Genomic DNA, 26,513 nt, shown 5'->3' with positions numbered 1-26,513 from the left:
ATTTGAAGCGCCTGGAAGGTGAAGATTGACATTACTTAAGCGCGGCATTTTTGTTTTAAACAGGTAGGTGGTGAAGCACACCCGAAATTGTGCAGCCAAAACTAGCGCTATAAGATGAAGATAAACCGAAAATTGAATGTCGCACAGTTTTGTGGCAGATGTCACGAACTATAACAGAACGAAATTAGATCGACAGTAATTCATACCTGGGAACAGCGCTGGAGACATTTCGTGTGTATAGTATGTTAAAGTATATCGTACATCATCGACATGATGAAAGCATTGACCCGAATAACTTAAAGGCTCCATAGAAATGTTTATCACTGTTTGTAAACCAGATTTTTGAGCAACCGATTATTGAAAAGGAATGGTGGAAATAGTTAACGAATTCTGCAATATCGTCAGAATGGTCACGCAAGTTTCGACCGTTTATAAGGTTAACGGAAAGAGTAATCACTTCAACTAAAGGTTTAATGATGTACTTCTCAAGGATAACGGTATTACTTTTCAGCGATCGTTGAAAATTTCTATTAGAGTTCATTTGTCGAGATCATTTCTTAATAAACACATGTCCAAGCTACCTAGTGCACACGACTGTTCAAGATTTTTGTTGCCTCGATGAAGATATTATTCGTCCAATGAAACAGCTTTCTATATTGATTTTTAGGGTAAGTATTTTAGAGAACAAGCTTCTGCTCTCAGGCGTTGGTTGGATATTGAAGTAGATCAGTGTTCTTCTGTACTACGCTGACGGGCGATCTGTGAGCTCAGAGCCAACCGTGCGTGAGAGCACTGGAGACAGCTATGTGGTTGAATGACGAGCCTAGCGAGCTTCAGCGGAACATTAGGCACATTAGTAACCAGAGTTTTATGCTGGCCAGAGTTTTATGCTGGCCAGAGTTTTATGCTGGAATTCAATACACAGCGCATGGATTAAAGCGTGCAAATGGTACACGTGTTGCAGCAGGTGACCTATGTCGTTTTGAATGCTGTGTACCTTTGGAAAGGTAACACCGCTTCAAATACGTGTAACCTATGAATAAAAGTAACCTTTACGATGTGCAACTGTTACAAAGGTTAATAGAACAAAAGGCTAAATTTTGTAACTTTCAAATTATATGTGCACATGATTGTGAAAATGTTCACCTTTACTAAGGTTACCCAAAGGTTACCGTATTTAGAGTGTATATCTTCGTTCACTATGGGGGGGGGGGGGGGGGGGGGGGGGGGGGGGGGGGGGGGGCGGGGGGGCAGCTGATATTGCCACCAGGATGATGAATAATCTTGACACAGTAAGTCTTCTCCCTGAGTGACTAAAACGCCCCTAACTTTGGTGTTGTCGGAGCGAAAGTGTTGCTCAAAATAAGCAACATACGGCTTAAGCACATTACAATTTTCAGTAATGTTTAGGTTTGTCAGAACAAAAGCTTCAGTTGGTTCCTTTGCACCATGGCCTTCTTCACTCCTATAGTCTAACGACGGCTTTGTCAATGACTTCATCGTGAATGCTTGAAGAGTATTATTTTTTTGGCTGTTTCGTTACGATTTGTTGTACTGTATTTTATCGCACACAAGTGACTAAAGCTGTGCAAGCTCATGTCAGCTCATATCATTCTCCCTCAGCGGAATGCAGCCGATACAAATGTCACTGCAAAAAGGGGCATCTTGCCTCCCGACCCTGACAAGCAAGAAGGGTGGCTATTCCTGGCCCTACGGGGCTGCTGTAGGTCAACGCCGCTTGCGGCGGGGGCTAGCCAGCCACCGAATTTTTATTTGTTGTAGGCCGTCATTGCACCCGCCACCGCTTCGGTGGTGGACGACGGCTGTTGTTGAGGCGCGCGTCTTTCCCTCCCTCTTCTTTTTCTTTCTTCTCTATTTTTTCTTCTGTCCGCAAGAGGCAGCGGAGGTGCTCAGCTACAGAGCCAGTAGCAGACCCATGCATTTTCTTTTCCTTCTTCCTACAGCCCCAACAACAACAGAACAAGCAGCTCTGAACAAAATGCTGCATATTTAAGTAGTTCGACGCGGAGAAGCATTATTTAATGCACTGATAAAATTGAAACTTGTTCTTGTACGGATCGGAAAGGTTGTACCGACCTTGTGCTTTCCGTTCAGATTATTTAGCCTGTTTGACTTTACTGCCAGGAACAAAAAAAAAAAAAAAACAAAAAAAAAGAAACCAGCGAAAAAAAAAAAAAGGCGCAGGACAAGAGGAAACACAAATACACACACAGTAACCGGGCTTCCAACTGGTTTATTATTGCCCCAACCACGTATTTATAATCACCTTCCTGCGCAAGCGCACATGCAAAAATAGAACCACCAAAAATACAAATTGATGAAACTCAAACACCCGATAAAAAACGGCGCTCTTTCTTGGAGATAACTACAATGGATCAAAAATAAAAGTCAGCTCATTCTTCGATTAGAAATGCCTCGAGAAGCTCGCGTTCGTGCTTAGTCTTTCCCCTGCCAATTATTATGGCACGGTGAAGCATAGGTGAACAGTTGTTGCATTTTTTTTTACATGCAAGGCTAGGTTGCTTCTTCTACCTGATCGACAGCAGTTGCCGTGCTCCCTGAGCTGTTAGTTCAAGCATTGGCCAGTTTTCCCGATGTAAACTTTTCCACGGGACGGGGGGATAGAGTACACCACGCCAACAGCACATTTCGTGAATCTCGTTTGGTGCTTGGTTCAGCAGGCTTGAGGTTTTTCACGGTCAGAAATTCGGTAGCAAAGGCCAGAAAGCCTGTGGGATGCTGAGAATACCATATTTACTCCAAATGTTTTCGACATTCTTTTCAGCCCGTGCGAAATTTTGTGAAGGTAAGGAATCATCTCGACATTCTTTGTTGCCATGGGACTTTTAGCCGACACTTTCTTCAGTTTTCTTGCCAAAAGGTTATATGGTTTCCAAAAGATTATAACCCAGGGTTATACCAAAAGGTTATACCAAAATGCTATACCTTTTCTTGCCAAAGGCTATTTGGTTATTTGGTGCTGAATGGCTCAGAAAGGCTTCGCATTGGGCGCCCGCTGAACAAGGAAATCACGGTCTGAAGAAGTTACTTGGGACGCGTGCGATTAATACGAAATTATTGGAGGCGTGTTTTGGTCCTATCCGCAACTTTATGAGTGGCCCGCCAAATACTGTGAGGCAAGGTTCAGTAAACATTTCGTGGGGACCTAAGTGCACCACTAAATTGGGAGGAGGAAAAGGGTGGGGGGGGGGGGGGGGCGAGGTTGATTTGGAACTTTGCATATGCATCCGTCGCCGAATCGTTATCAAGGGTTGGCCGTTGTCCCGAAACCACTCGAAATTTCAGTGCATGATACCAAACGATGGGCCCTGTCGATCCCCAAATTTGGTGTCGAGGCCCCCGAACTACTCTGTGGTAAACAGTGTGCTAGAACTCTAAAATTGTTCCGGTGGGCCAAGGGTCCATTTATAATTCGGCGATGGCTCCTGATTGGCCCTAGGGGCGATGACGACACAGTCCTTGTTGACCAATCTGAGGTTCTGGACACCGTTTGGGAGCGAAAGTTTCACAACGCCATGTATCAGCCAATGTCAACTTGGCCGGCCGCTTGACCTTCAACGAGCCAGATGTCACAGTGTGGCTATATATAGCTTAATCATGGTACCACCTATGGAGTGCCAACCCTTGACCTGTGACGGCACTTACAGCATATCGTGTTCTCTCTTGTAGTTGACGGCCTCCTCGACTCCATAGTCTCGTAAATTTAATCGCTGCAAATCGCCCATGTCTAAACCTACGTCTAACCAACGCAAAATCAAGCAAAACGGCGCTTCGCCCAGCTAAGGGTTAGCAGGGTTAAACATTTTCATTTTTATTTTTACAATACGGCGCGTCGACTGTACGCGAGAACGATTGCAAAAAACACCTTATATTGCATGGGGCCCATGCAGTAAAGCAGAATGCGTGCATTGATATCTTTGAGTACCGCAGATACGCCTGAAGTGCAAGCGTAACCCTCCTATCACGCTAGCCGAGAAGGCCCTGCATGATTCCGCGTCGAAAAAGTCAAAGGTCTCAGGCTGGCGCAGAGCAACGCCGTGCGACGACGCGTTGCCACTCATGCAACTTGCGTTCAAGTCAGCCGTAGATGATTTCGCCTTTTTGTCGGAGTCCTCTTTGGTACTCATGATGGAAGTCGCTTTTTGCGGCTCGAGCGATGCGGCTCCACCACGCCTCAATATAATCGTTTCTGACGCCATATCAAGGCCAGCCAGCTAAGGCCTAGCAGTCTGGTTGTGCGTAGCAACAGAGAGGCTCGTTTTCATGGACGACGGGCATGTCACTTTACTTGCACACTAGACTTGCGACGCTCGCACACATGTTGCATATATACATGGTGCTGCGCAATAGGCACGATGTGAGGTCCTTCGGCGACCTGTTCATTAATTTCTCCAACCACTGACAATCAATCTGCGTGCAAGACGAAAAATTTAGAAGAGTTCAATGCTGCTGAGCCGAATATTGAGCGAAAGCATTAGCTGCTGAGCCGAATATTGAGCGAAAGCATTAGCTGCGGGTGACCGAGCGTTCTTCTTCATCTCTTTTTCTTCTCCCTCAGTCCACATATAAAGCCACGCTTTAAACAAGCCGTATGAACGTGCCTTGGGGGCCTATAGGGGTAACGTGAATGCCAGGGTCCTAGCAGGCTGATTCTGACATAACCGTCCCATGTGAAACGAGAGACCCAAGTTGGCAGCTCCTGCCAGCTTGGGGTCGTCTACGGGGGTCGTCTAAAGGTCAAAGGTCAATGGTGGTCACCGCCGGGCCACGCTGACGGCTCAAACTGCGAGCAGTATTGCTTTCGCAATAAAACTTCGCAACTCACATATTTTGAGACCGAAAAGTAAACTTTATACTTTACCGCGAGCGCCATTACATACTGCGAAAAGCAACTTTGTTTCATGTTCTGTAAATGCCGGTACTGTTGCCGGAAGGCTAACATTAAGACGTGCAAACTCGTGCAGCCAATGCCAATGCTGCCAGAAACAGATATCGCTATGAGTACTTTGCAATTAAGGTACAAAATTTCGTATAGCGCTTTGAATAAAACATTGTGCTTCAGACGCAGAATGAGGGACATTATTACTGATCATAAGACAAGCCCTTTTATTTTTGTCTTGTATAATCATCACCATCATCATCGTCATCATCAGCACTATCCTCACTATACCCACCGTAAGCCAAATGTATCTGGTAATTCTTGCAAGTGACACGGTCCTGGGCCGGCCGCACCCATTTGATGCCCGCAGACTTCCTCCTCTAACCTACCAATTTATTACCTTTCTTTCGCCCCCTGCCTTCCCATGAAATCCAGTGCCTCACCAACGGTTCTCTTGCCTTCGATTAAATGACATGCTAATGGCCATTTCTTTTTGATTCCCAGTAGGACATCATTACCTGATGTTTGTTTCCTGACCAATTCAAAACGCTTGCTATCTCTCTCTTATGGCGATTTCCACTGGTCGGTACGGAGCACGTTTTCTTGCTCCGGGACGACGATTTCGATGTCCACTGGTCGACCAAGATAGGTTGCGCGTATTCCGCTGGTCGTTTGGGGCAGCTCGGGACGCTCCAGCTCGATCCGCCGACCGAAGTCGGATCTCGCCGGAAGTCCTAGTGGCTGACGCGGTCACTTCCGGATGCTGCTGGATTCTTTTGGCTGTTTTTGACCGTTTCAGCGACAACGGCAGAGGACACTGGATGTCACCGTTTTTTTCGCGAATATGTCGAAGTGCGTCTATCGAAAAACGTCTGCAGCGTTAAAAAAATGAGAAAGCAAGTTGTTGAGGGCCGCACTCCTGCCTATTTATCAACCGCAAACATTTTGGCGCTGGGATGCGGCTACAACTTTCGAAACCGGCTCAGCTTTACTTCCGCCGCGCGCTCTACACGTTCCGCTGGTCGACCAAGGCTGATTCGCTCTGTAGCGCTTTAGGTCGGCTCGGGCGCCCAGCTCCGATCGACCAGTGGAAATCGCCATTAAATTTACATTTACCATCTCTCGTCCCATAGTTCTCTGTGTAATCTTTAATGGACGCAAACTGTTCGAACTGAAAGTTTAGTAGTTTCATTGCATGAGTGTTATGCTTCCTACTCCGTAGCTATGCTGCAGTCGTTCTTGAAAATACTTGAGCTTATCCTTCGCCGCCACCATAACTACGGCTTGGCCGGCCCTTGACTAGTGATAAGCAAAAGAAACGCCGCTTGATAAGGCTCAGATAACCGACCCGCGTTGCCCGCACAAGCGGCAGTTGGCGACAGCTCATCGCTGACATGGCTCCCTTTTCTCTTCTCTCTTCGCTCGTGGCCCTATTAGCGTGGACCAACGTTTCTAGCAGCCGATCATTCGTAGTTGACTACAACAACAACGTCTTCCTCAAGGATGGCGAACCCTTCCGCTACATTTCCGGTTCTCTGCACTACTTCCGCGTACCCAGGCAGTACTGGAAAGATCGCATGCAGAAGATGAGGTTAGCTGGCCTCAACGCTCTGCAGACTTACGTAGAGTGGAGCGGCCATGAAACGGAGCCTGATAAGTTCTATTTCGATGGCGACTACGATCTCAAGGCTTTCCTAGACACCGCCAAGGAAGTCGGATTGCTCGTGGTGTTCAGGCCCGGTCCATATATATGCGCCGAGCGAGACAACGGTGGGTTGCCCTATTGGCTCCTGAGGTTAAACCCCAGCATGAAGTACAGGTCTTCGGACCCTTCTTACATCTCGAGAGTGGACAAGTGGTTCAGCGTGTTACTGCCGATGGTCGAGCCCTACCTATACAAGAATGGCGGTCCCATCATCACTGTACAGGTCGAAAATGAGTACGGAGAGTACATTGACTGCGACAAAGTTTACATGCAGCATCTAGTCAACGTAATGCAACACTATCTTGGACATGATGTTGTTCTTTTCTGGACGGACGCGCCCAGTGATGCCGCATACAAGTGCGACTATGTCAACGGCACGTTGGTAACAGCCGATTTCGGTTCAGGTGCAGACGTGGATGCTATGTTCTCGATCATGAGAAGGGCTATGAAGCAGGGGCCCCTCGTCGTTACCGAGTACTATCCCGGCTGGCTGGACAAGTGGGGAGACCCACACTCTAAGGTTGACCAGAATCTAGTATTGAGGACCTTCGAGAAGATTTTACAGCGTAACGCGTCAGTCAACTTTTACATGTTCCACGGCGGCACGAACTTTGGGTTCACAAATGGAGCCAATCCTCCTCCGCAGATTACAAGCTACGACTACGGAGCGCCGCTGACGGAGGCGGGCGATCCCACAGACACGTACTTCAAGATCAGGGATATAGTGGGAAGCTATTTTCCTCTGCCCAACGGAACACTTCCGGTTCCAGCGCCCAAGCTTAAGCTCGGTTCCACGAAGCTCAATGCATGTATGACGCTCGATGATATGCGTGCTTATTGTCGCCAGCACGGCTGCATAAATGCGGTGTCGTCCCAGCGGCCACTGTCGTTCGAAGAGTTGGGCCATGCTTTCGGCTATGTGCTGTACACGACAAGGATACCGTTCAGACCAGCCAGTCCCGCGATCCTTGCGGTGCCGGGAATCAAAGACAGGGGCTACGTATTCACGCCGCAGACGAGGGCTGTGCTTTCCAGTGAACACCTCGCGTACAAGGTGCCAGTTGTTGTGACGCAGGGAGAGAATGTTACCATTCTCGTGGAGAACACTGGCCGGGTCAATGTCGGTGAGAGAAACCAGGACCCAAAGGTGAGCAAATAGGCAGCATGACCTTTACTTGCATTTATAGGACTGATTAATTTTTGAGAGGAATTGAGATAAACTTCACAAGGTTGTCTTAAAGCATTTCTTCAGTCCATTGTAGGCCTTCGCTTTAACAAGGGGAAGACGATCGTTGCCGTGAAGTTGCGCTTTACATGCATTTTATTTTCATTTCATTTATTGATTAGAATCGGCGACGGCACCGATTCTCAATTAATCTTTGCGGATTCAGAGAAGCATTAAAGCTTGCATTAAATACGATAAAACGGTAGTATGATATCTGGGTGCCGAATTTCAGCACGAATGAGTAGGCAGTTGAAGAGATAGCAGCATTTTACGGGGCGCGTTTAGCTTTGCATCTGTTTGGATATAGAGCATTGCTGGTCTGGTTCAGCGTCCGTGCGGACAGCGTGTCTCTTCTCACAGGACGTTTGAGACGTCTGCCGAGGAGTTAGATAACTTGGCTATTTTTCAGTTGTGCGCCAAGAAACGAGTGTGCGGAAGACACTTGTTGATGGATTCACTGTTGCAGTGGCAGCGCGATCAGACACCCGTGAACGTTAGTTCAAGGCTTAGGATCGCTTTCAGTTCGCCTCCATGCTCTCACCGACGTCGCACCGCCAACTGGCGCTGAAAGTATTTCAGGTTTAATAAACGTAGTAAGAATAATTTAACGTAATCTGTTTGCATATATGCCTGGTTTCTTCAGGTGCCTAATTCTGGGCAGAGTTGAAGAAGATTTTTATTCGGACGTATAAACAATCCATCAGTGAATATATAGAAACAGGTCCCAGAGCACGGATGTTGTATCAAGACTTCCTTGTTTACATCTGTGTGCTATTCGCTTAGGTCGCAATATTAATTGCCTTGGTTTCATTAGCTTTGTAGGAGCTTTTTGTTTCGCGGGCTCTTGTCAGATTTAACGATAGGAGCCGTTCTTCAGGATATTAATTACGTACTGAAAACAAATGATATCGCAGAGTTGAGAGGCGCTGTCGACTCGGATTGCTCATTTGAAATGGGGTACGAATTTAGAGCTTTTGGATGCTGAGCCGGATACTCCTAGAGGTAAGAAGGTAGCCTTTTATCGGCAGCTGGATAATGCGTTAGCTTGAGAGTGTATGCTAATAGGCACATGTGAGGTGTTAGAGCATTGGTATAGCATATACAAACAAATTACTTTTGAAAGGATTTGCATTACTAATTACTTTCTGGGAAATCGCGAGAATATAAATTAATTACACTGCTAATTATTGCTACCAAAATGTAATGATATTACATTACAATAAAATTCTGCAGAGTAATGCAGTTGGTATTTAATTACTATCTGGTTTTCATCCGTGCAAAAGAACTAGGTAAACGACGCAAACAAAATATTCTATATGTGAAGACGCGACACACACATTTACCTGTCCTCCTGCCAAATTCCGTCCCAGACAAATATATTCCTTTCCTCTTTCCTATGAAGCAGGCCCCATTGCAAAGATAAGGCAACGGCAACAGAATGACGAAAACATAAGCATAGCCGCAGACTGGTTATTTTCAGTGTGTTTTATGCAAAATCAAGTGGCGAAGTCAGCTTTGCTGGCCCGGGGCTGTCCCCGTTGTTTGAAGCCCCCAAAGCAGTTTATTGAGGAGAAAGCCTTTAATGGCTCATACTGTCGGCGTCTGTCAGGTCGAAATATAGCCGTCATAAAGTAACGTCATGGTGACGCCATCAGAAAAATAAAAAGCCTGTCTCTACCGGGAATCGAACCTCCATCGTTCCAGCCGAGTGCTTTAACCAACGACGCCACGGCCGGGAATTTTTTTTTTTCAGACGGTGTTTATTACACGCAGTTATGTACAGAAAGGGCTATGTACACAGACTATTTTCAAAGCACTCAGCGGCTGCTGAGCTGCACAACAGAAAACACAACTAAAAGGCAGCCAAAGATAAACACCCTAACAAAAGCGGAAATCAGACAGGTAGAAAATCATTTTCTTCATAAATGACCTTCAGCTGCAGCATCATTTTGCTAAAATTGATTCTAGGTGGAACAACAGGTTTAGTATTGCGATCCAACATGCGTGTCTTCCACAAGCTATGAAGTCCAATAAGGAAAGAGATGTCATACAGTTCGTAATGAGATTGTGTAAAGGAAAGATACCGCACACTGTACGAATTTAGAACAAAGTCTTTCTTTCGAGTTCTTTGCAGCACGTTACAAAAGAGAATTGCGTCCTTGCTTTCTTTCGAGTTCTTTGCAATGATGTTCCAAAAGAGACTTTTCAAATAATGAAACAGTGCTCAATTGTTTCAGGCGCATCACACAGACGGCAGTTTACAGAAGATACATAAATATTTTTCCTATAGAGCCATGTGTTAACAGGTAGAGCTTCGGTAAAAATGTTTTCGCGCAAGGAGAAATCGGCATTTTATGCACCTTCATGACACTTAAGACCAAAGTACAAAGAATGGTACAATAGTGGTGGAAAAAGCATTGTTATCGGTTCCTTGTATAGACTCTTGCACGAAACAGAATATAAGTACTCATTCGAGAACTATGCTGTCAAAAACAGCACCGAAGCGTAAACTTCCTGCATGAGTCCTAGTAAATGTGGGCGGTCAGTAAAATCTGAAAAAAAAAAAACAAAAAAAAAAACACTAAGTTGGGAAGCAATTAAATTCATGAAATTAACTTGCAGGAATGGTCAAATAATCGGATGTCAACAATCACGAAAGGAGAAGAAACGGACAACTAACTGCCTCACATACAGGTGCACTAAGCCGAGCCCCCCTGCCCAAACAGGCCTGAATAGGTTATCACGTCGAATCGGTTCAAAATTTGTTGACGAAATAAACGTCGCAAATATTCGGTGAAAACACTGGATGTAATGCCTAGCACAGTGGAGGACCCGAAGCACGTAATAAATTTTTGTCGCTAGAAACATGTTGCAGGCCTGAGCCCGACCGAAGATTGAAAGCAGGTGGGAGACAAACGTATTAGCATAACGCTGGACGACTGGAACTCGCTCTTTCCAGTAATGTACGTTTGACCTAATTGCATGCAGTGGAACGCCCAGATATTTAGGGGACACACATGACCATTCCACTCAGGCATATAGGGGCGGTGTTGAGCCCCATTAACCAAACCAAAGGCTAGAACTCTTGGAGTGAGTCCCTGATCACCAGAAACGATGCCAAATTGTTCTATGGTGGATATAACTTGTTTAATGCTTGGTTTGTCAGTACAGAAAAACGCGAGATCATCCGCATATGCAAGCACTTTAACCTGTAGAAGAAGAACTCTTTAACCTCATTTCCAAGGAGAGGGAAGTCATGGATACTACGTAAAACACTAAAAAAAGTTGCTGCAGGTAAAGGGAAAAAATCAGCGGAGACATCGTACAGCATTGCTTCACAGAAGAGTTGATTGGTACGGGGCTTGAGAGGTGGCCATTTACAATCAGGCGAGTCAAACAATTCCTATAGCAAAGTTGCATCCCCTTTAGTCCTACAGAACCAACATCCGCTCGCTCCAGTAGAGAAAACAAGAATGAATGTCGAACTCGATCAAATGCTTTTGCGAGGTCGACCTGAAGTAAAGCAACCTGATCATGAGAGCAGGAGCACGATTCGAGGATTGTGCGGGCAATGTGTACATACATTACTTTGAATGGTACGGACCCTGAAGTCGTACGTCTGGCCAATGAGAACCGACATTGCGAACTGTAGGCGATTTGATAAAATTTTGGCGAAAATCTTGTAATCCACATTTGTCAATGTTATTGGTCTATAGCCTTCCACTGAGCGTAATTTTTCGTCAGTACTCTTTGGAATTAAAACTGTTAGACATTTTGTAAAAGTCTCGGGAAGGGCCTCTACATCAAAACTCATTGCAAATACATACAGCAAGATAGGGGCAAGAACAGTTTTAAAAGCTTTGTAAAATTAACAGAAAATGCCATCAAGACCAGGCGTTTTTGACAGAGGTAACTGATCAATTGCCACTTCTACCTCCTGCTGCGTGAAGGAGCTATTAATTACAGAACAATAATCTTCTGATAAAGGGGTCACTAGGGGTGTGGAACGCGAGATAATATCAGAATTCCTCCTATGACAACGAATTTCTCACGCCCAGGATCGTGGAAACTATATCATATGTCTGCTTGTCTACAGTAAGGATGACAGTAGCGATGAAACTGACGCTGTAATTAGTGATAATGACAATGATGACAGTAGCGATGTAATGACGGCGCATTTAGTTTATAATTTTAATGAGAGTAAACGTGATGCACCGTGTGCACCAGCAACGCTTAGGTTTTCAAATTTCTGCAGTGTAGATTCCACAGTGCTGTCGGAATTTATGCTTTCGTGGTGCCAGGAATCGACCACGGTACCTTCCACTCGGTGATGTTCACTCTATGGACATTGCTGTACCCACCCTCTGTCGCTTCATGGCGATGAGCGAAACTAGGCCCCATCCGACGCAATAGGGTTTGTTATTGGACGCTCCCGATCAGTTTGCAACTCCGTCTTCCGCCATCTGTCTCTTGGCTGGCCCCTTGACACCCCAAATCTTGCTGCTTGGAAAGTGGTTGCCACTACCGGCTATAGATACCCGAAGTGACTCGACTGCACAAGGTATTGTCGCCATCGTTTAGGGTGGCCCTGGTTCTGTGAATGTCCTTTCTGGTTTCGCGGAACGATGCGAGTCGCACGCAGTGTTGTCACTTGAAGGAGCAGTGGTGCACTTCAGAAACTGTAATTTCGAGAGAAATTAATTATTTTGCTGTGAAATTAGTACCCGAAAGTAAATTATAAATTACTCAAACCTTTTGAATTCATTGCATTGCAAATTACTAGGAAAGAATTAAATTACAGTAATTTCATTCAAGTAATTCGGCTACTGACATGTCTGGTAATTAAATGAGCAGACTACACGCACGCGACTGCGAGACCGCAAGGCTGAGCCACTGACAGGAACCTTTAATACTATATATCTATCGTATACTCTTACCTGTGCGGAGCTCAAGTCTTCTCCGCAACTTTTCTATCTTTATTTTTTCAATGCGCCACCACCTAAACATATGTGGCCTCTTTATCTGTACAGTGTTATGGTCTCTGTCACAATCACTTGAGCGATCGTCGACTATGCATCACAACAATTAAGAATGCTATGAATGCAGCTTGGCAACGAGTACCGAAATCATGAAATTAGTGCAAATACATAAGCAGAAAAAGTGAAAGCAACACACCGCCGGTGTTCTATTTGCAGGGAATCGTTTCGGACGTCACTCTGGACGATCACATCCTCACTGGCTTGACGATGGAACTGCTTCCTTTCGGCAATGGACCCCTTACACCTGCCGTCAGTGACCTGGTCGGCACTCTCGGTGCCTCGAACGCGGATCAGTACTGCACACCTCCGGGGTTGTTTGTCGGCACCTTCGTGCTGCCCGAAGGGCAGAGGCCCCTGGACACATTCTTGGATCCCACGGGGTGGGGCAAGGGAGTCGTATTCGTCAACAACTTCAACTTGGGAAGATACTGGCCCAGCATCGGGCCACAGGTAAAGTCAAAGCGGTGTGTACACACGGTTACTGGCCGGGTGAGATTGAGCGAAATGCACGGGTGAAGTGAAAGAATGATTTCTCTCATGTCCATGCCAAAGAACAGGTAACAAAAACAAAAACCGAGACCGGAAAGAAAGTAAACAAAGAGAAACCAAAACCGAAGCAAGCGAACAAGATATGAATCAAAAGAGAACTGTCACTTTTCTGTTCGAAGAAAACGTTCAAGGTAGAACGGAAGCTTGGGCGAGTTGGTGATGGTTCACTCGCCACATAGCGCTAAACAGACACGGACACAGCGAGACGCACAGGACGGGCGCTATTTGTTTGTCTCGATGTGTCCGTGTCTGTTTAGCGCTGTGTTCAAGGAAGAAATTTATAAAATATGCAATGATATGCCGTGTGTCTTTTGAAAGTCGACCAGACAACTTCACCGCGTCCCTGGACTGTAAGCCTTTGCGGGACTTGAAAATCCCGTTTTATTGATAGTAACGACACGCTGATGCTATCAAAGTGAAAAACTATCATAGTGATAACCAAAAAAGGTAAGCACAACTCTTACGGCAGCGGCACTGTTTGGTTAGAGGTTTATACGTCGAGTTAGGTTAGGCTGTGAGGCACAATACTTAACAGAGCACAATTTCTCTGACATTTACTTGTTTTTTTTTTTATTATTGTATAAAATACGGCTGCGCAACCTTCCAATCGCGTGTTCATGTGCCGGCATCAGACTTCACAGTGACTCGAGATACTCGACGAATAAGCAAGGATTTGCGCAGTCATCTCAATGAAAATTAGTTCATCAAACTTTGCTCGGTCAGGTGACTTAGAGAAGCACAAGCTTAAAATTAAAAGCAGTAAGATGTTCCGAAGGAATTCATTTATCGCTTTCACAAATTTTGATGGCGCAATGCAGAAAAACTGCATAATTAAAAGTCATGCAAGCGAGGAGAGCATATATGCATCCACTTGTTCCGCTATATACGACCCCTTGAATCAACACTGCGTCGTATACTGCTATGAGTTGTTCTGTTTTTCCGTGTACTGTTTAGTTGCTGTTCTGTCGCTGCATTCTTATCTAGTGATACTATGTCTCCGAGCTATTTTTCTTTTGTTCTCCCCAACCTCATGCCAGCGACGTACACCTTCTCCTTGAATATACTGAGTTGCCCTACACGACCATCGGATATCGTCCCTTCTCATTACATGCCCTGCCCTCGCAAGTTTCTTCTTAATATTGACTGGGATGTTATTAACTCGCGCTTGTTCCTTGACCCATTTTGCTTTTTTTCTGACTTTGGCGTACCACCTATCGTTTTCCTTTCTATCGCTCACTGCGTAATTGCCCCATGGGTGAGTACTGGTAAGATACAGCTGTTACACACTTTTATTTTGAGGACTACTGAGACTGTGCCATTCATAACCCGAAAGTATGATTTTGAAATGCACTCCATCCCATTCTTATCCGTCTAGTTGTCTTTCTCAAATGTTCTGGATCTGCGCGCACTAATTGCCCTAATCATTTCCAACGCCTTGTATACGTATCGTAAACGGTACTGTTCCTGCACATTTAAAGTTATTTTAGTTTTCTGCATAATAATTTCATACCCACCATTCTATTTTGCAAGTCTAGGCCTTTGACCACGGTTTTACAATTGGTTTTTCAGTTACTTAGAAGGACAATGTCATAAGCGAATTGCAGATGAGGTATTCTTGAGTGCCTTTCATCTCCAAATTATTCTTCATCCAGGCCTCTGAATATTCTTCATAAACGCGCAGTTAACTGTATCGCAGAAATCGTGCGTGTGTCCTTGCCTAGTATAGTATTCCTGTGCGATTTTATTACTTTCTTCATGGAACACTAAGGGAGCTGAGCAGCCGGTATACAGAGATATTTTTTAGGTGTTTTAAATAGGCCTCTTCCACACCCTTCCTAATGTCTGCAGGACTTCTCAGATTTCTGCTAAATGAAATGCTTTTCGCAATTTTACGACGGCTATGCAGAAGGGTTGAATATACTCCGAGCATATCCCCGCCACTATTTTTTTTTTTATTCCCTGTGTTGTTACCGGCGGGATGATCAATCGCTCTGCATCCCTACCTCCGTCAATATCGCCCAGATTATTTCGGCTACTGTATACATAAGTGCAGCAACCCTCAACTGCTCGAACTATTTTGTCTATATTCGCAATGAGGTTGCCTTCTTTGCCTCCACAAAAACTGTAATCAAACTCACCTGCTGTCGCAACTACGAATCAAGTTTAATTATATACACTTTACTGCACCACATTATTACAAATCGCTTTAACACAGCGTTTTAACACAATCTCCGCAGGTGACCTTGTACGTTCCCGGTGTGGTGCTTCAACCGTATCCTTACGAGAACTTCGTCTTTCTCTTCGAGACCGAGTTCGCGCCAAGAGAGAACCAAACAGTCAGCTTCGTGGACGCACCCAACATCGACGGACCTGTGCCTAGCGGTTTGACAAACTAGTTCATCGCTGTTGGGGCAAATAGTTGTGCGCAGCTACATACAGTTGGATCCAGTGAAATAATAGCAAACTCAGTTTTGCACATAAAGCCCCATTAGACTCAGCTGTTATCAACAGGTTTTAAAGTTTAACAGAATTATACTGGTGCGTGTTGAATGGCTACTAACTAGTCTGAGACACCGAGCGGAAGTTTCTTCGAGAAATTCCTTCCGGGAAAGCAGGCCACCAGGAAAGAATTAAGAAACCTGCAGAAGCCTGCTCTGAGTAGTTGCAGGATGCAAACGCGAAACTTTCCTGAACAAAATTAATTAAAAGGAGTGCACAAAAAAACTATTTTCGTTCCCTTGCCTCAGCGTTATATACCAGCAGTTTAGAGTTCTGACCCTGCATAATTAACACCACTGAAACGATATTAATCAGCTGAAAGGCAATAATACAGGCGCGCAGGATGTGTAAATTTATCAGCGAAGCCGATGAAGAGATTTCAGTTTTCGGGCTATAATTTTGTTTACCCCAACTAATCTTGCGAACACACTCAAAGATAAAAAAAAAAAACAACGTTGCAGTTATTTTTATTTTCAAGATAGCAACGAAAGTTTATTACCTGATTAACCCGAAATTCTCTTCCATTGGAAATATAGCCAAGTACTACTCTCTGCACTGCGTGGAGGTATCGACGATATTATGCGTTTTTGTTACAAAACGGGCACCAGTTTTAGAATATATTTTTGAGAATAGCGTGACGTCATCGGTATTTAGATTACTGCTTGACAACGCAAGTGTATTTTATTTTATTAGAGACATTTAGTTCACCGCTACCGCTTACCGCGGCCGTCTACAGGTACCGCGCGCCGTCAGCACAACACGCTCTGATTGGTCCCTGCGTCCGGAGTCCGCCGGAATTTGACAAGAACGTTGCGCCATCTGTCGCCCTCGGGATGATCTGCGCATGCGTACTGGTGCTCGCGCGGTAGCGGTAGACGGTAGCGGTAAGCGGTAGCGCTAAACTAAAGATCTCCATTTTTTTTTTCTAACCTCAAAGACCCTCGAAAAGCAATTATAAGAGGTGGGCATTGATAACAACAAAAAGTGGTGTATTTTCTGCCCAATGCCTATACAGAGGCTATAAATAGAAATTTTACCTAGGTGAATAGCTACAACGGTTACAAAAACGATAACAGAGAAAAAGATAAACAGGCGACGAACAGTGGATGGAAAACTGGGTAACACATTACAAAACAAAGAAAAACTGGAAACTAAAAGCAAAGTACAATAGAGCAATGTTTCAGGAGATACGTACCGGAAAATAAGGCCTGTAAATATATTTCAGCGTGTCTTTGAATTTAGTCAAATATTCAATGGTTACCGCGATTTTGGGAAGGCCGTTCCAACCGTTTTCTGTCTGTATGAAAAAAAGTCTGTGCAAATATCTGTTTTCGAACAAGGTATGACACCTGTTGACACTTTTTATGAGGAGTCGAAAATGAGAAGTCTTCCTTGAGGTAGGTGCTTGATAGGAGGGAATAGTAGAATTGATAAAAAAGAGTTAAGCTGGCTTAAGTTTTGTATAGAGCTTTAGCAGGGATACGCGGCACAGTTCTTTAATTCAGATACCGTAGTGCATAATGAAAAATTGGCATAGACAAATTTAGCGGCACGATTTTGAATAGTTTCAATACTAGAAATGTACTGTTGATGTGAGTTCTAAACGAGCGGCATGATCTAATTTAATGTGTCCAAATTAGAATATGAAGATACAGAGAAATTTCACAAAACGTCTAGTCTGTTTTCTCGCTATTACAGCAGCTGCTCGAAATTTCGCTCGGAGCTGGTGGCTGTTTCGTCCCTCCGACAATGTACGAAAACTGTCAATTTTTTTTTAATATTTAAATCATTTCAGCAGGTCAGCTCGGGCACTTCACATAAACATTTCCACAAGCTTAAACTCTAGCCGGTTACTTCAGGATGTACCATATACACTGATTGTATGCAGGGGTTGTACCGACGTCTTTTCTGGTGAGTGCGCTTTACGAGCCGACCATGCCAGCGAAGCACTGCCAGACTGAACGTTTGTGCATCGCTATGTAGGTCGGATTGCTTCGTGTTCGTTTGTATCTTTCCGTAGCTACGATATGGCTTTCTGTGTTATATTTGGTTGCTGATTCCTCGCGCATTCGTTCTGCTAAAGTTTCAAATATCCAGATTCTTCTATCTCTGCGGAACCTTTATCTTTCCAACATTTACTTGATAAACATTTATTCATTATGCCTTGAATTCAGTGAAGCAGACCGCCTTCACGGAAGAAGAGTTAGGCCGTGCCGTAACGATCCCGAATCTATTGTTTAAAGTTAAATGTTGATAACTAGGTGCGCCTGGGAAAAGTATAAAGAGAAAAGTCATTTCCAGACGGTAAGTCTAACGAAATTTCAAATTCCCATTTGCCATCTATCCAGACCAGGTAATAATTTGCTTGTCACTGCATTCGCTACGTATCCAGACCAAATAATTAATTGTCTAGTCATCCAGGAAGCCCGAGTCTTTTCCCAGGTATTGTACTGTGCTCCTGTCGTTTAACTTAGGACATGACACATGACGTCTTACAGCCCATGGGGGGGGGGGGGGGGGCGGGGGGGGGGGGGTTAGGGCTTTATGCCAGAGAAAAATCTTCGTAAAAGCCGATGACAGAATCACAAGTTTTCTGTCGTCACACGAACGAAGTCTTTCCCAACAGCTTACTTTGTCGATATCGCTTTTATCATTGAAACCTGGAAATCGAAATCTGATTTGAGTGTATATCCGCTCAAATCTTGTAAAGCAGCCGATTACGTTACTTTGAAAAAAAAAAAAAAACAACAACAACAACAACAACAACTGAAAACTGATGCTGTTTCACCCGAGACTTGTGGCCGCGCGCATATTTGCAATTTGAGCAGTCGCAGTGACTCCACGTCTAGCCCATTGCGTATAAAAATACGCAGAGACACTTTTCGCCCAAAATATGTCCCTTGAAATTGACAGTAGTCTATTATAAATACAAATGAACACGATAAGAAACGCCCATGAAAGGACAAAGACGGGAAACGTATTTGAAAGCGATAGTTACTGCCCGAGCGGCTCCTGGCTGAAGCACAGTTCGCCATTGCATGAAAATAGATTAAAAAGCGGCAAGTGGGTAGGTTGTTAATTTTAGAAACATCTTGAATTTCATACGAAAAAAAATAAACAAAACAAGAAAAAAACAAAAAACATGCGATATTTTTTTTCTCAGCACTGTACATTCTGTGCGGTGTTGAACACTGTCATTTGTGACTTCGTTCAAGCCACATTTTTGTCATTGGATAGGGTAGATTTTGTTGAAGGTTGCAGTGTCATATTGCGTAGAAGTAGCTAAGCAAGAGGGGAAACCGACAACTTAACACTGTTCGGTACAAGAAGCTGCTATACCTTACCTTTAACAACTAGTAACATTGCCTAAACCTAACAAGTTACTCTCCACTGAGTCGAGCGAATGTCAAACGGGTCGCATAATGTGGATGTGGGGGGTCATCACGACGCATGTTAGAACAGAAGAAAGCTTAATAAGGTAATTAGATATAAGCAGTCGCAGATGTAACCCGAGGAAACATTTGCACAGTTGTCGTGTACTGCGTAGCAAGACCAACTTATAAAACAACGTTCAGCCGGGGTGTTCTTCCCCAATGCAGCGAATGATAGAAAAGTGCACGCGCCAAAGATCGCCTCAGCTTAACTGTATCAGTTGATGGACGACGACATGCAAGTCACTGCTCGCAGGATGAATTATCTCGGTCAGTGTTAGTGCTGTAATCAAGTTTGGTAGACTTCAGCTTCCTTAATATTCGCTAGTGCCCGTAACGTGTAATTTACAACGCTCCAGACACTCCAGCGTTCAGTCGGTTTCGAAGAGGCATCAGATAAACGCAATCATACCGCATTTTCGGGTTGAAGCCGTAGTTACCACATTACGGTATCCGCTTTTATTAATTATACAGCGTAAAACGCGGCAACGTAAATAAGCAGTGACGCATTGACTGCGTGCTATAGATATGAAATGACAAGCAAGGACAAATTGCTGCGAGGAAACGTACTCTGTCAAAAGCAAAATAATCAATATTATAGCCTTAGCACAGCTAGCTACTGCAGTATCCTCAAAAGCACTTATTTATTTGACAGCCCGACGGGGGAACAATAAGCACCATCTAAGCGTCTTTCTATGTGAACATTTTTTCGCTTAGACACCCGCACGGCGCTACACGTATCAAAGGCGGTAAGAGGCCAGGTGTGCTCGGCGGGGCTCTTCAAAATCTCTTGAATCGTTTTCTCTGGAGCGCTTGTTGTTCGTGCGTAGCATCTTCCATTCGCTGCCACATCATCATAAACCGGAGATGGGTAGTCGGCAAGCCTAAAGCGCACAGCTGTTGAAACAGATGTTGCGTAGTCGAGAAGTCTATGCGCCAGCCATGATTCGCATTTCGCCTTTTCTGCTCACTCTCGTCGGCCTACTGCTCCCAGTCGACGATGCGGCGCGATCGAGGTCGTTCTCCGTAGACTACCACAATAACCGCTTCCTCAAGGATGGCAAACCCTTCCGCATCGTTTCCGGTTCCCTGCACTACTTCCGCATCCTCAAACCTTACTGGAAGGACCGCATGCAGAAGATGGTTATGGCGGGCCTCAACACAGTGGAAATTTATGTGGAATGGAGCAGTCACGAAGTGGAGCCCGGGCAGTTCAACTTCAAAGGTGGCTGCAACCTCAAGGCTTTCCTGGACACCGCCAAAAAGTATGGGCTGCTCGTGATATTCAGACCTGGTCCGTACATATGCGCCGAGCGGGACAATGGTGGGTTACCATATTGGCTCCTGAGGCTGAACCCCAACATGAAGTACAGGTCTTCGGACCCTTCGTACATCTCGAGAGTAGACAAGTGGTTCGGTGTCTTGTTCCCCATGGTCAGGCGCTACCTCTACAAGAACGGCGGTCCCATCATTCTGGTTCAGGTAGAGAATGAATACGGGCAGCTCGGCGTTTGCGACAAGGTATACATGGAGCATCTGGTAAACATTACACAACACTACTTTGGACGAGACGTGGTCCTGTTTCGGACGAATCTCGTGGAGGACAATCATTACGCTTGCGATGAAGTGAATGACACGCTGGTCGCGGCAGACTTCGGTAGCCGTGATAACGTTGACGACAAGTTCGAAATCGTCAGGAGGGCGATGCCGCGAGGTCCTCTCCTTGTTGCGGAGTACTACTCCGGTTGGTTCGACAACTGGGGTTATAAGCACTTTAAAATCGACCCGAGCTTGTTAGCGCGCACGTTGGACCGAGTGCTACAACTAAATGCGTCCGTGAATTTCTACATGTTTCACGGTGGCACAAATTTCGGGTTTACAAACGGAGCCAATCCAAGACCGCATCCGACAAGCTACGACTATGCCGCCCTTCTATCGGAAGCGGGCGACCCCACGGAGGCCTATTTCATGGTCAGAGAGGTTATCGGACGCTACCTTCCACTGCCGAACGTAACTCTACCGGTTCCAGCTCCTAAGCTTAAGGTTGGTCATGTGCGCCTTGTATCGTGTGCGTCCATGGAAAGCGGTTTCGCCTTCTGGCGACACTTCGGACACATGAAGCCGGTAAGGTCCAGTGTACCGAAGACGTTCGAAGAACTTGGTCATGCGTACGGCTATGTTTTATACACAGCGAAAGTGTCTTTCCGACCCCACAGTCCCGCAATGCTGTTGGCACCGGGAATAAAAAACAGGGGCTACGTATTCACAAAGCAAAGCAGGGCGGTGTTAAGCACTGACCGGGGCGTGTACAACGTGTCTGTTGTTGTTCAGCCGGGGGAAGACATCAAAATCCTCGTCGAAAACACAGGGAGGATTAACTATGGACTTGGAAATCATGACCCGAAGGTAAGCAGTTTTTATGGATTACAGGCTGGCGAGGCGAATTAGGGGGGTGGGGGGTGGGGGGGGGGTTACAAACTGAATTCGTTCAGCCTAGGCTCACTGCTACCTTTAGTTCAAGCAGCTAGGGACTTTCAAGCGAGAATTTGCGTGGTCACATGAGCCTCATCAAAAGCGAGGGGTTCTTTATTAATTGAGACAGCGGTCAAAATGTAGAGAGCTGGGGATGTCAACAACACTTCCCGGCGAATGCCTACAAGCGTTATTAGGTAACATGTCAAACACCAGATTCTTCTACTGAGATCAGTTTCAGTTTAATGAATGGTTCTTTTACACAACGGTACTGACGCGAATGTTAGCACAGAAGCAGTCTCCAAAGTTCAGCTGTCTGAATGAGATTGTGTTGTATTTCGTACCCTGCTTTATATCCCTTCGTAATTGTTATTTGTAAAATTGAACACTTAAGCGTGACGAGCAGGCACAAAAAGAGACTACTCCTTCGAAAATTTCGCATGCGTCAAGTCTCATCTATACACAACGGTTGATGTGAGTTATTTTCAACGCACGTTCAGTTAGTAAGATGAGTTATGTATACCTTAAACAATACCATGCGCTAAAGCTGTCAGTGTCCATTTTCTCAGGTTAAATATTTCCGGGGACGTGGCTGTGTTACTGCTTAATTTTTTTTCTTCTTACTTGGTTATGACGACTGTTGAATAACGTCACCCTTCAGTGCCGAGACATTTAATTTCAGTTAATTGTGAGTTGAATCCAACGGGTCATTTTAGTCTTAATTTCTTCTCACAGATGGCGTTTGTGCATATAGATCCCGAGGGGGGGGGGGGGGGGGGGGGGGGGCATGTTAGCAGAAAACTATGAGTGGGAGTCTAAACGAAATCACGGTTAAAATTAATTATGGACGACGGTACAGCTATCCATCCACCGTATTATGAGTACCACTTGAGGGGTATCATGAGTTGATGCTTGCGAAGCCAGGTAATGTGGATGTGGAGTGTCCACCCTTACAACCCAGCCGCGTCTGACCTTAAATACAAAAGCCACAGTGCAGGCGACCTGTTTATGCATTCAGTTAAGATTGCACAAATTATTAACGGAAATCACGGATGCTCGCGGGAAAAACAAATAGTTGACATAATGCAAAAAAAAAAAAAAACTGTTTTAGAGAAAGTTGGCTCAGGGTGGGTCTCTCTTAGGCTTGACGCCATCAGTATATGGCTCGTTATGAGTAGGGGGGAACTAGGGAAATATGGCTACACTTTATGAAAAGGAATCGAGTAAGAGTTGGGGCTTCCTCTCGACACTTCTCGGCCTGGTCGCCAACATAGGTAAGTAATCGACTCATCAGTACGAAGTGACATAATGATAGCTCGTGTGGTATCATCTTCTCATAACGTGACAAAGGTGGGATTTCCGGGACAAAGAATCACGCTAGGGAAACTGGCAGTTTGCGTACTATGTGCAGATCTGAGATTGCGTGCACGTCCACACAGACTGTGACTGCACTAAGAGGCAGACATCCAACAGGACATCGTTCGGCCCCGATTATGAAGACAACGCCATGACGTAGAAGCTGCTGCTCCACATTTGGAATCTCTGCAGTTACACGTCATTTTGAATTGCAAATACAAAGTACGCCAATCGAAAAAAATACCATCCAAAGGGCTTCGTGGAAACTGTATCTAAAGAAAGCATAGTAAGGAAACGAGAAAACTTTGAATTAACCGAATAATGTTTCCATAGCAACCACTTTTAGTGGTTGCTATGGAAACATTATTCGAACGATGGAAACTATGGAAAAAAAAATTTGCAGGAAAGGCTTACTGAACATCGCTGAAATATCGCTTATCATTATGCTTGGAGAGTCGCGTTTTTTCCTGAGCATACCTCACCTGTCCGCAACAGTACTTGAAAAATGGCAGTTTAAGAAAGCGTGACTAATTTGTTTCCACGTCCCTACGTCTCTGGTGTGCCTCATGCCTCAGCTAATTTTATCTGACACTCAAGAATAAATCTTCGGTTCTGAAGAGACACCTCTCTTTACAAACAGGCTAAATAACGCTGGCAAAAGCAATTATCAGTCTCTTGCGGCCATAGAAAGCTCACAACCTAGACATAATTGACGCGGCCCCTGCAGGTCACAAACTTCCCTAACCCGTCTCCCTTGTTCTTTTCTCTTCCCTAGTTCTCCGTGGCACCCAGTTTATGCGATGTGCTGCCGCAAAGACCACACTCTGCTGTACTCTTCACATGCTTCACTGACGGCGTCCTCCCCACTCATCCTTCTCCGCTGACGGTGCCCCAGAGATAGGTCACGTGGTGTAGTGAGGTGATTAAGGCACACAATTGGAGGTACATATATGTCGTTGGTTTGAATCCCTGTCGCTAACTAACCTCTACCTTGACTAGTAGAGTTATGCTAAATGGGAAACGATGGTACGACGTCATCCTGAACGCTGCATAAAAAACGACTGCGTCATAATTTCGATACGAAAAACGGGAAATCTAAGGCCCCATGGACAGTTAGTGCATTATACGAGCAAATGTTTTGCGTTGCGTGCTTATCTGCAGTGCATGCTGCAGTGGATTGTTGACACAACTGTTGACACTTGCTGGGTTGTCGACACAACATTTTTGTGTGTATCGCCGAATATTACAACACCGCCAGTCAGATTTCCGCATAATGTGGCTAGTGAGGCTTATTAGCCGGTGTACAAAGCGACAACAAGTAACAAGCTGAGTCTGCAACATATTTGTCTCGACTTGTAACTAGAAGCTCCAGAATCGTCTCAGAGGATCTTGTTGATACGTTTCTCTCGTCCAGTTTCTCCTTTCTTCCGAACAGTAAAGACTAACCACGATGTTTACTTTCCAATGCAGGGGATCACACAGACAGCCTACCTAGATGGCCGCGCTCTCTCCGACTGGACAATGGAACCTTTACCGCTGAACAAAAGTCAAGCAATTAGACACCTGACAGCTGCCTTGAGAGCCTCAAAAGCGGGAAAGTCCTGCTCCGCTCCTGGCCTTTTTTACGGTCGATTCACGCTGCCCAAAACCCCGGATATTACGAAGAGTAGCAGTAAGGGCAGAATGAGGGGTGAATGTGATGACTACGACGATTACGATCATGATCATGAGGAGGACTATGATGATAACGTTAAAAGTAGAAGCAGCAGTGGCAGTAAGAGTATTAATGATACTAAAGACAATAATGGCAATAGTAGCAGCTGTAAAGGAGCGCTTTTAGCTCGAGGAGGAAAACGCGCTATTGCCGACTCTTTCCTGGACATGACGGGTTGGGGCAAGGGCGTCGTTTTCATCAACGGCTTCAACGTGGGCAGATACTGGCCAAACATTGGCCCACAGGTCAGTTCAAGGAGAGTCGTGATGCTAAGCCTCAATTACAAAGCGAACGTTGTACTATGTACGTCAGTGCTTCACTGAGTGCTTTTCTGTGCTTGTATGTCCGTTTATTTTGCTTGCACCTCAAAAAGAAAAAGTAACATCGAAGCCGAATGGACTCGAACCTAGGAAATTCTCGTTGAAAGCGCAGCCAATTGCCCAGCGTGCAAGCGTACTCCAACGCACTCTCGCGCTGAACATTGCATGCCGTCTTCACCGTTAACTTCCAATTGTGCACATAAGCTTTCGCGCATATTTGACCGTTTAACCAGTTAAAACCCTGTAATTTTTTTTTTGTCTTGATGATAACATTTCGTTGATTTTTTACGGAAATATAATTCCCAGTAATGCGGTTTCCGGATCTGGTCTTAGGAAACTGATGGACTGATCAATTCAAGAAATGAAAGGCTGCTGGTAGCAAGACGACACTCGTGATCATAATTATGAGCTACATTTAAAAAGTCGAAAGTCAAAGCAAATGCGTTTTAAACAATTAGGTTTTCTAGACATAAAGTATGCGCCATACTTAAGGGAACGCGCGAAGTGGGGTAACTTGCTTATAAAACGAAAAAGTAGGTTCCGCTGCAAAGTGAAAAAAAAAAAAAAAAAAAAAAAAAAAGCCCACAAAAAACAGACGCAGTGAGTTCTAGAGGAGTATCTTCAGTGCGCGTGCTTATTCTGCGGTTACACCTACGCGTTAGAAACCTACTATAGTTTAAGAATTTCTCGTTTTCAGAATACGACACACAATGCACAAGCGTCACATTCAGTGTGACCGAGACAACGGTGACCTGTTTCTCAGGTTACATCAAGTGTTCTAACTCCAGTTACGTGTGTTTTGGTCCAAGCAGACTACACTGGTGAATAAGCCGCGTGATGCTATTCACGAATATACGACCAGCAGTAGATAAGATTATGCAATACTATCTACGCAATTTTCACGCAAATATAGTGGAAAACGGCACACGGCTGCCTGAAAGAACACTCAAAATCGCCTTGTGGCTTCAGCTGGAATGGATAGGAAAAATGCCGGAACCTATCCTGCTGTCCTGTCAACTTTCATTTTTTTTTTTTGTACGTAACTATGTTAGGCTCATCTCAATTGAAGTCTGTAATCTTTACAGGTAACGCTGTACGTGCCAGGTGTACTTCTGCGCCGGCATCCGCGCAAGAATGAGATCCTGATCTTCGAGACGGAAACTGCACCAACCGGGAACCAGACTGTCAGTTTTGTGGACAAGCCCGTTCTCGATGGCCCTGTGCCCGGAGACTAGAAACACATGTGCCTTTTCACAGGAAACCAGTGATTGACGTACTAATA

At 45.0% G+C, this 26,513-nt stretch overlaps 2 protein-coding genes across 2 annotated transcripts; both read left to right on the top strand.

Moving 5' to 3' along the window:
* Positions 1-6,315: 6,315 nt before the first annotated feature.
* LOC146182532 (beta-galactosidase-like) lies at positions 6,316-16,868 on the top strand. The gene is made up of 3 exons (XM_084576012.1): positions 6,316-7,773; positions 13,047-13,340; positions 15,677-16,868. The coding sequence occupies exons 1-3, from the start codon at positions 6,316-6,318 to the stop codon at positions 15,833-15,835; spliced, it is 1,911 nt and encodes a 636-aa protein (XP_084432138.1). The 3' UTR covers positions 15,836-16,868.
* Positions 16,869-20,311: 3,443 nt separating this feature from the next.
* On the top strand, positions 20,312-26,513 carry LOC146182531 (beta-galactosidase-like). Its single transcript, XM_084576011.1, has 4 exons — positions 20,312-21,775; positions 24,668-24,853; positions 25,067-25,156; positions 26,317-26,513. Exons 1-4 carry the CDS (start codon positions 20,312-20,314, stop codon positions 26,464-26,466), a joined length of 1,890 nt encoding a protein of 629 aa, XP_084432137.1. The 3' UTR covers positions 26,467-26,513.

The sequence above is a fragment of the Amblyomma maculatum genome, chromosome 8 (genome assembly GCF_055883805.1).
Source record: "Amblyomma maculatum isolate TAMU_Amacu chromosome 8, ASM5588380v1, whole genome shotgun sequence".
NCBI lineage: Eukaryota > Metazoa > Arthropoda > Arachnida > Ixodida > Ixodidae > Amblyomma > Amblyomma maculatum.
This window is presented reverse-complemented; position numbering and strand designations above follow the sequence as displayed.

Bases quoted from the DNA above. Each gene is read 5' to 3' on its own strand.
- LOC146182532 (XM_084576012.1), top strand. From the start codon at position 6,316: ATGGCTCCCTTTTCTCTTCTCTCTTCGCTCGTGGCCCTATTAGCGTGG. The intron at 7,774-13,046 runs GTGAGCAAATAG...TTCTATTTGCAG, and splicing joins AGAGAAACCAGGACCCAAAG to GGAATCGTTTCGGACGTCAC. The intron at 13,341-15,676 runs GTAAAGTCAAAG...CAATCTCCGCAG, and splicing joins GGCCCAGCATCGGGCCACAG to GTGACCTTGTACGTTCCCGG.
- LOC146182531 (XM_084576011.1), top strand. From the start codon at position 20,312: ATGATTCGCATTTCGCCTTTTCTGCTCACTCTCGTCGGCCTACTGCTC. The intron at 24,854-25,066 runs ATTACGAAGAGT...GCTATTGCCGAC, and splicing joins CGCTGCCCAAAACCCCGGAT to TCTTTCCTGGACATGACGGG. The intron at 25,157-26,316 runs GTCAGTTCAAGG...TAATCTTTACAG, and splicing joins GGCCAAACATTGGCCCACAG to GTAACGCTGTACGTGCCAGG.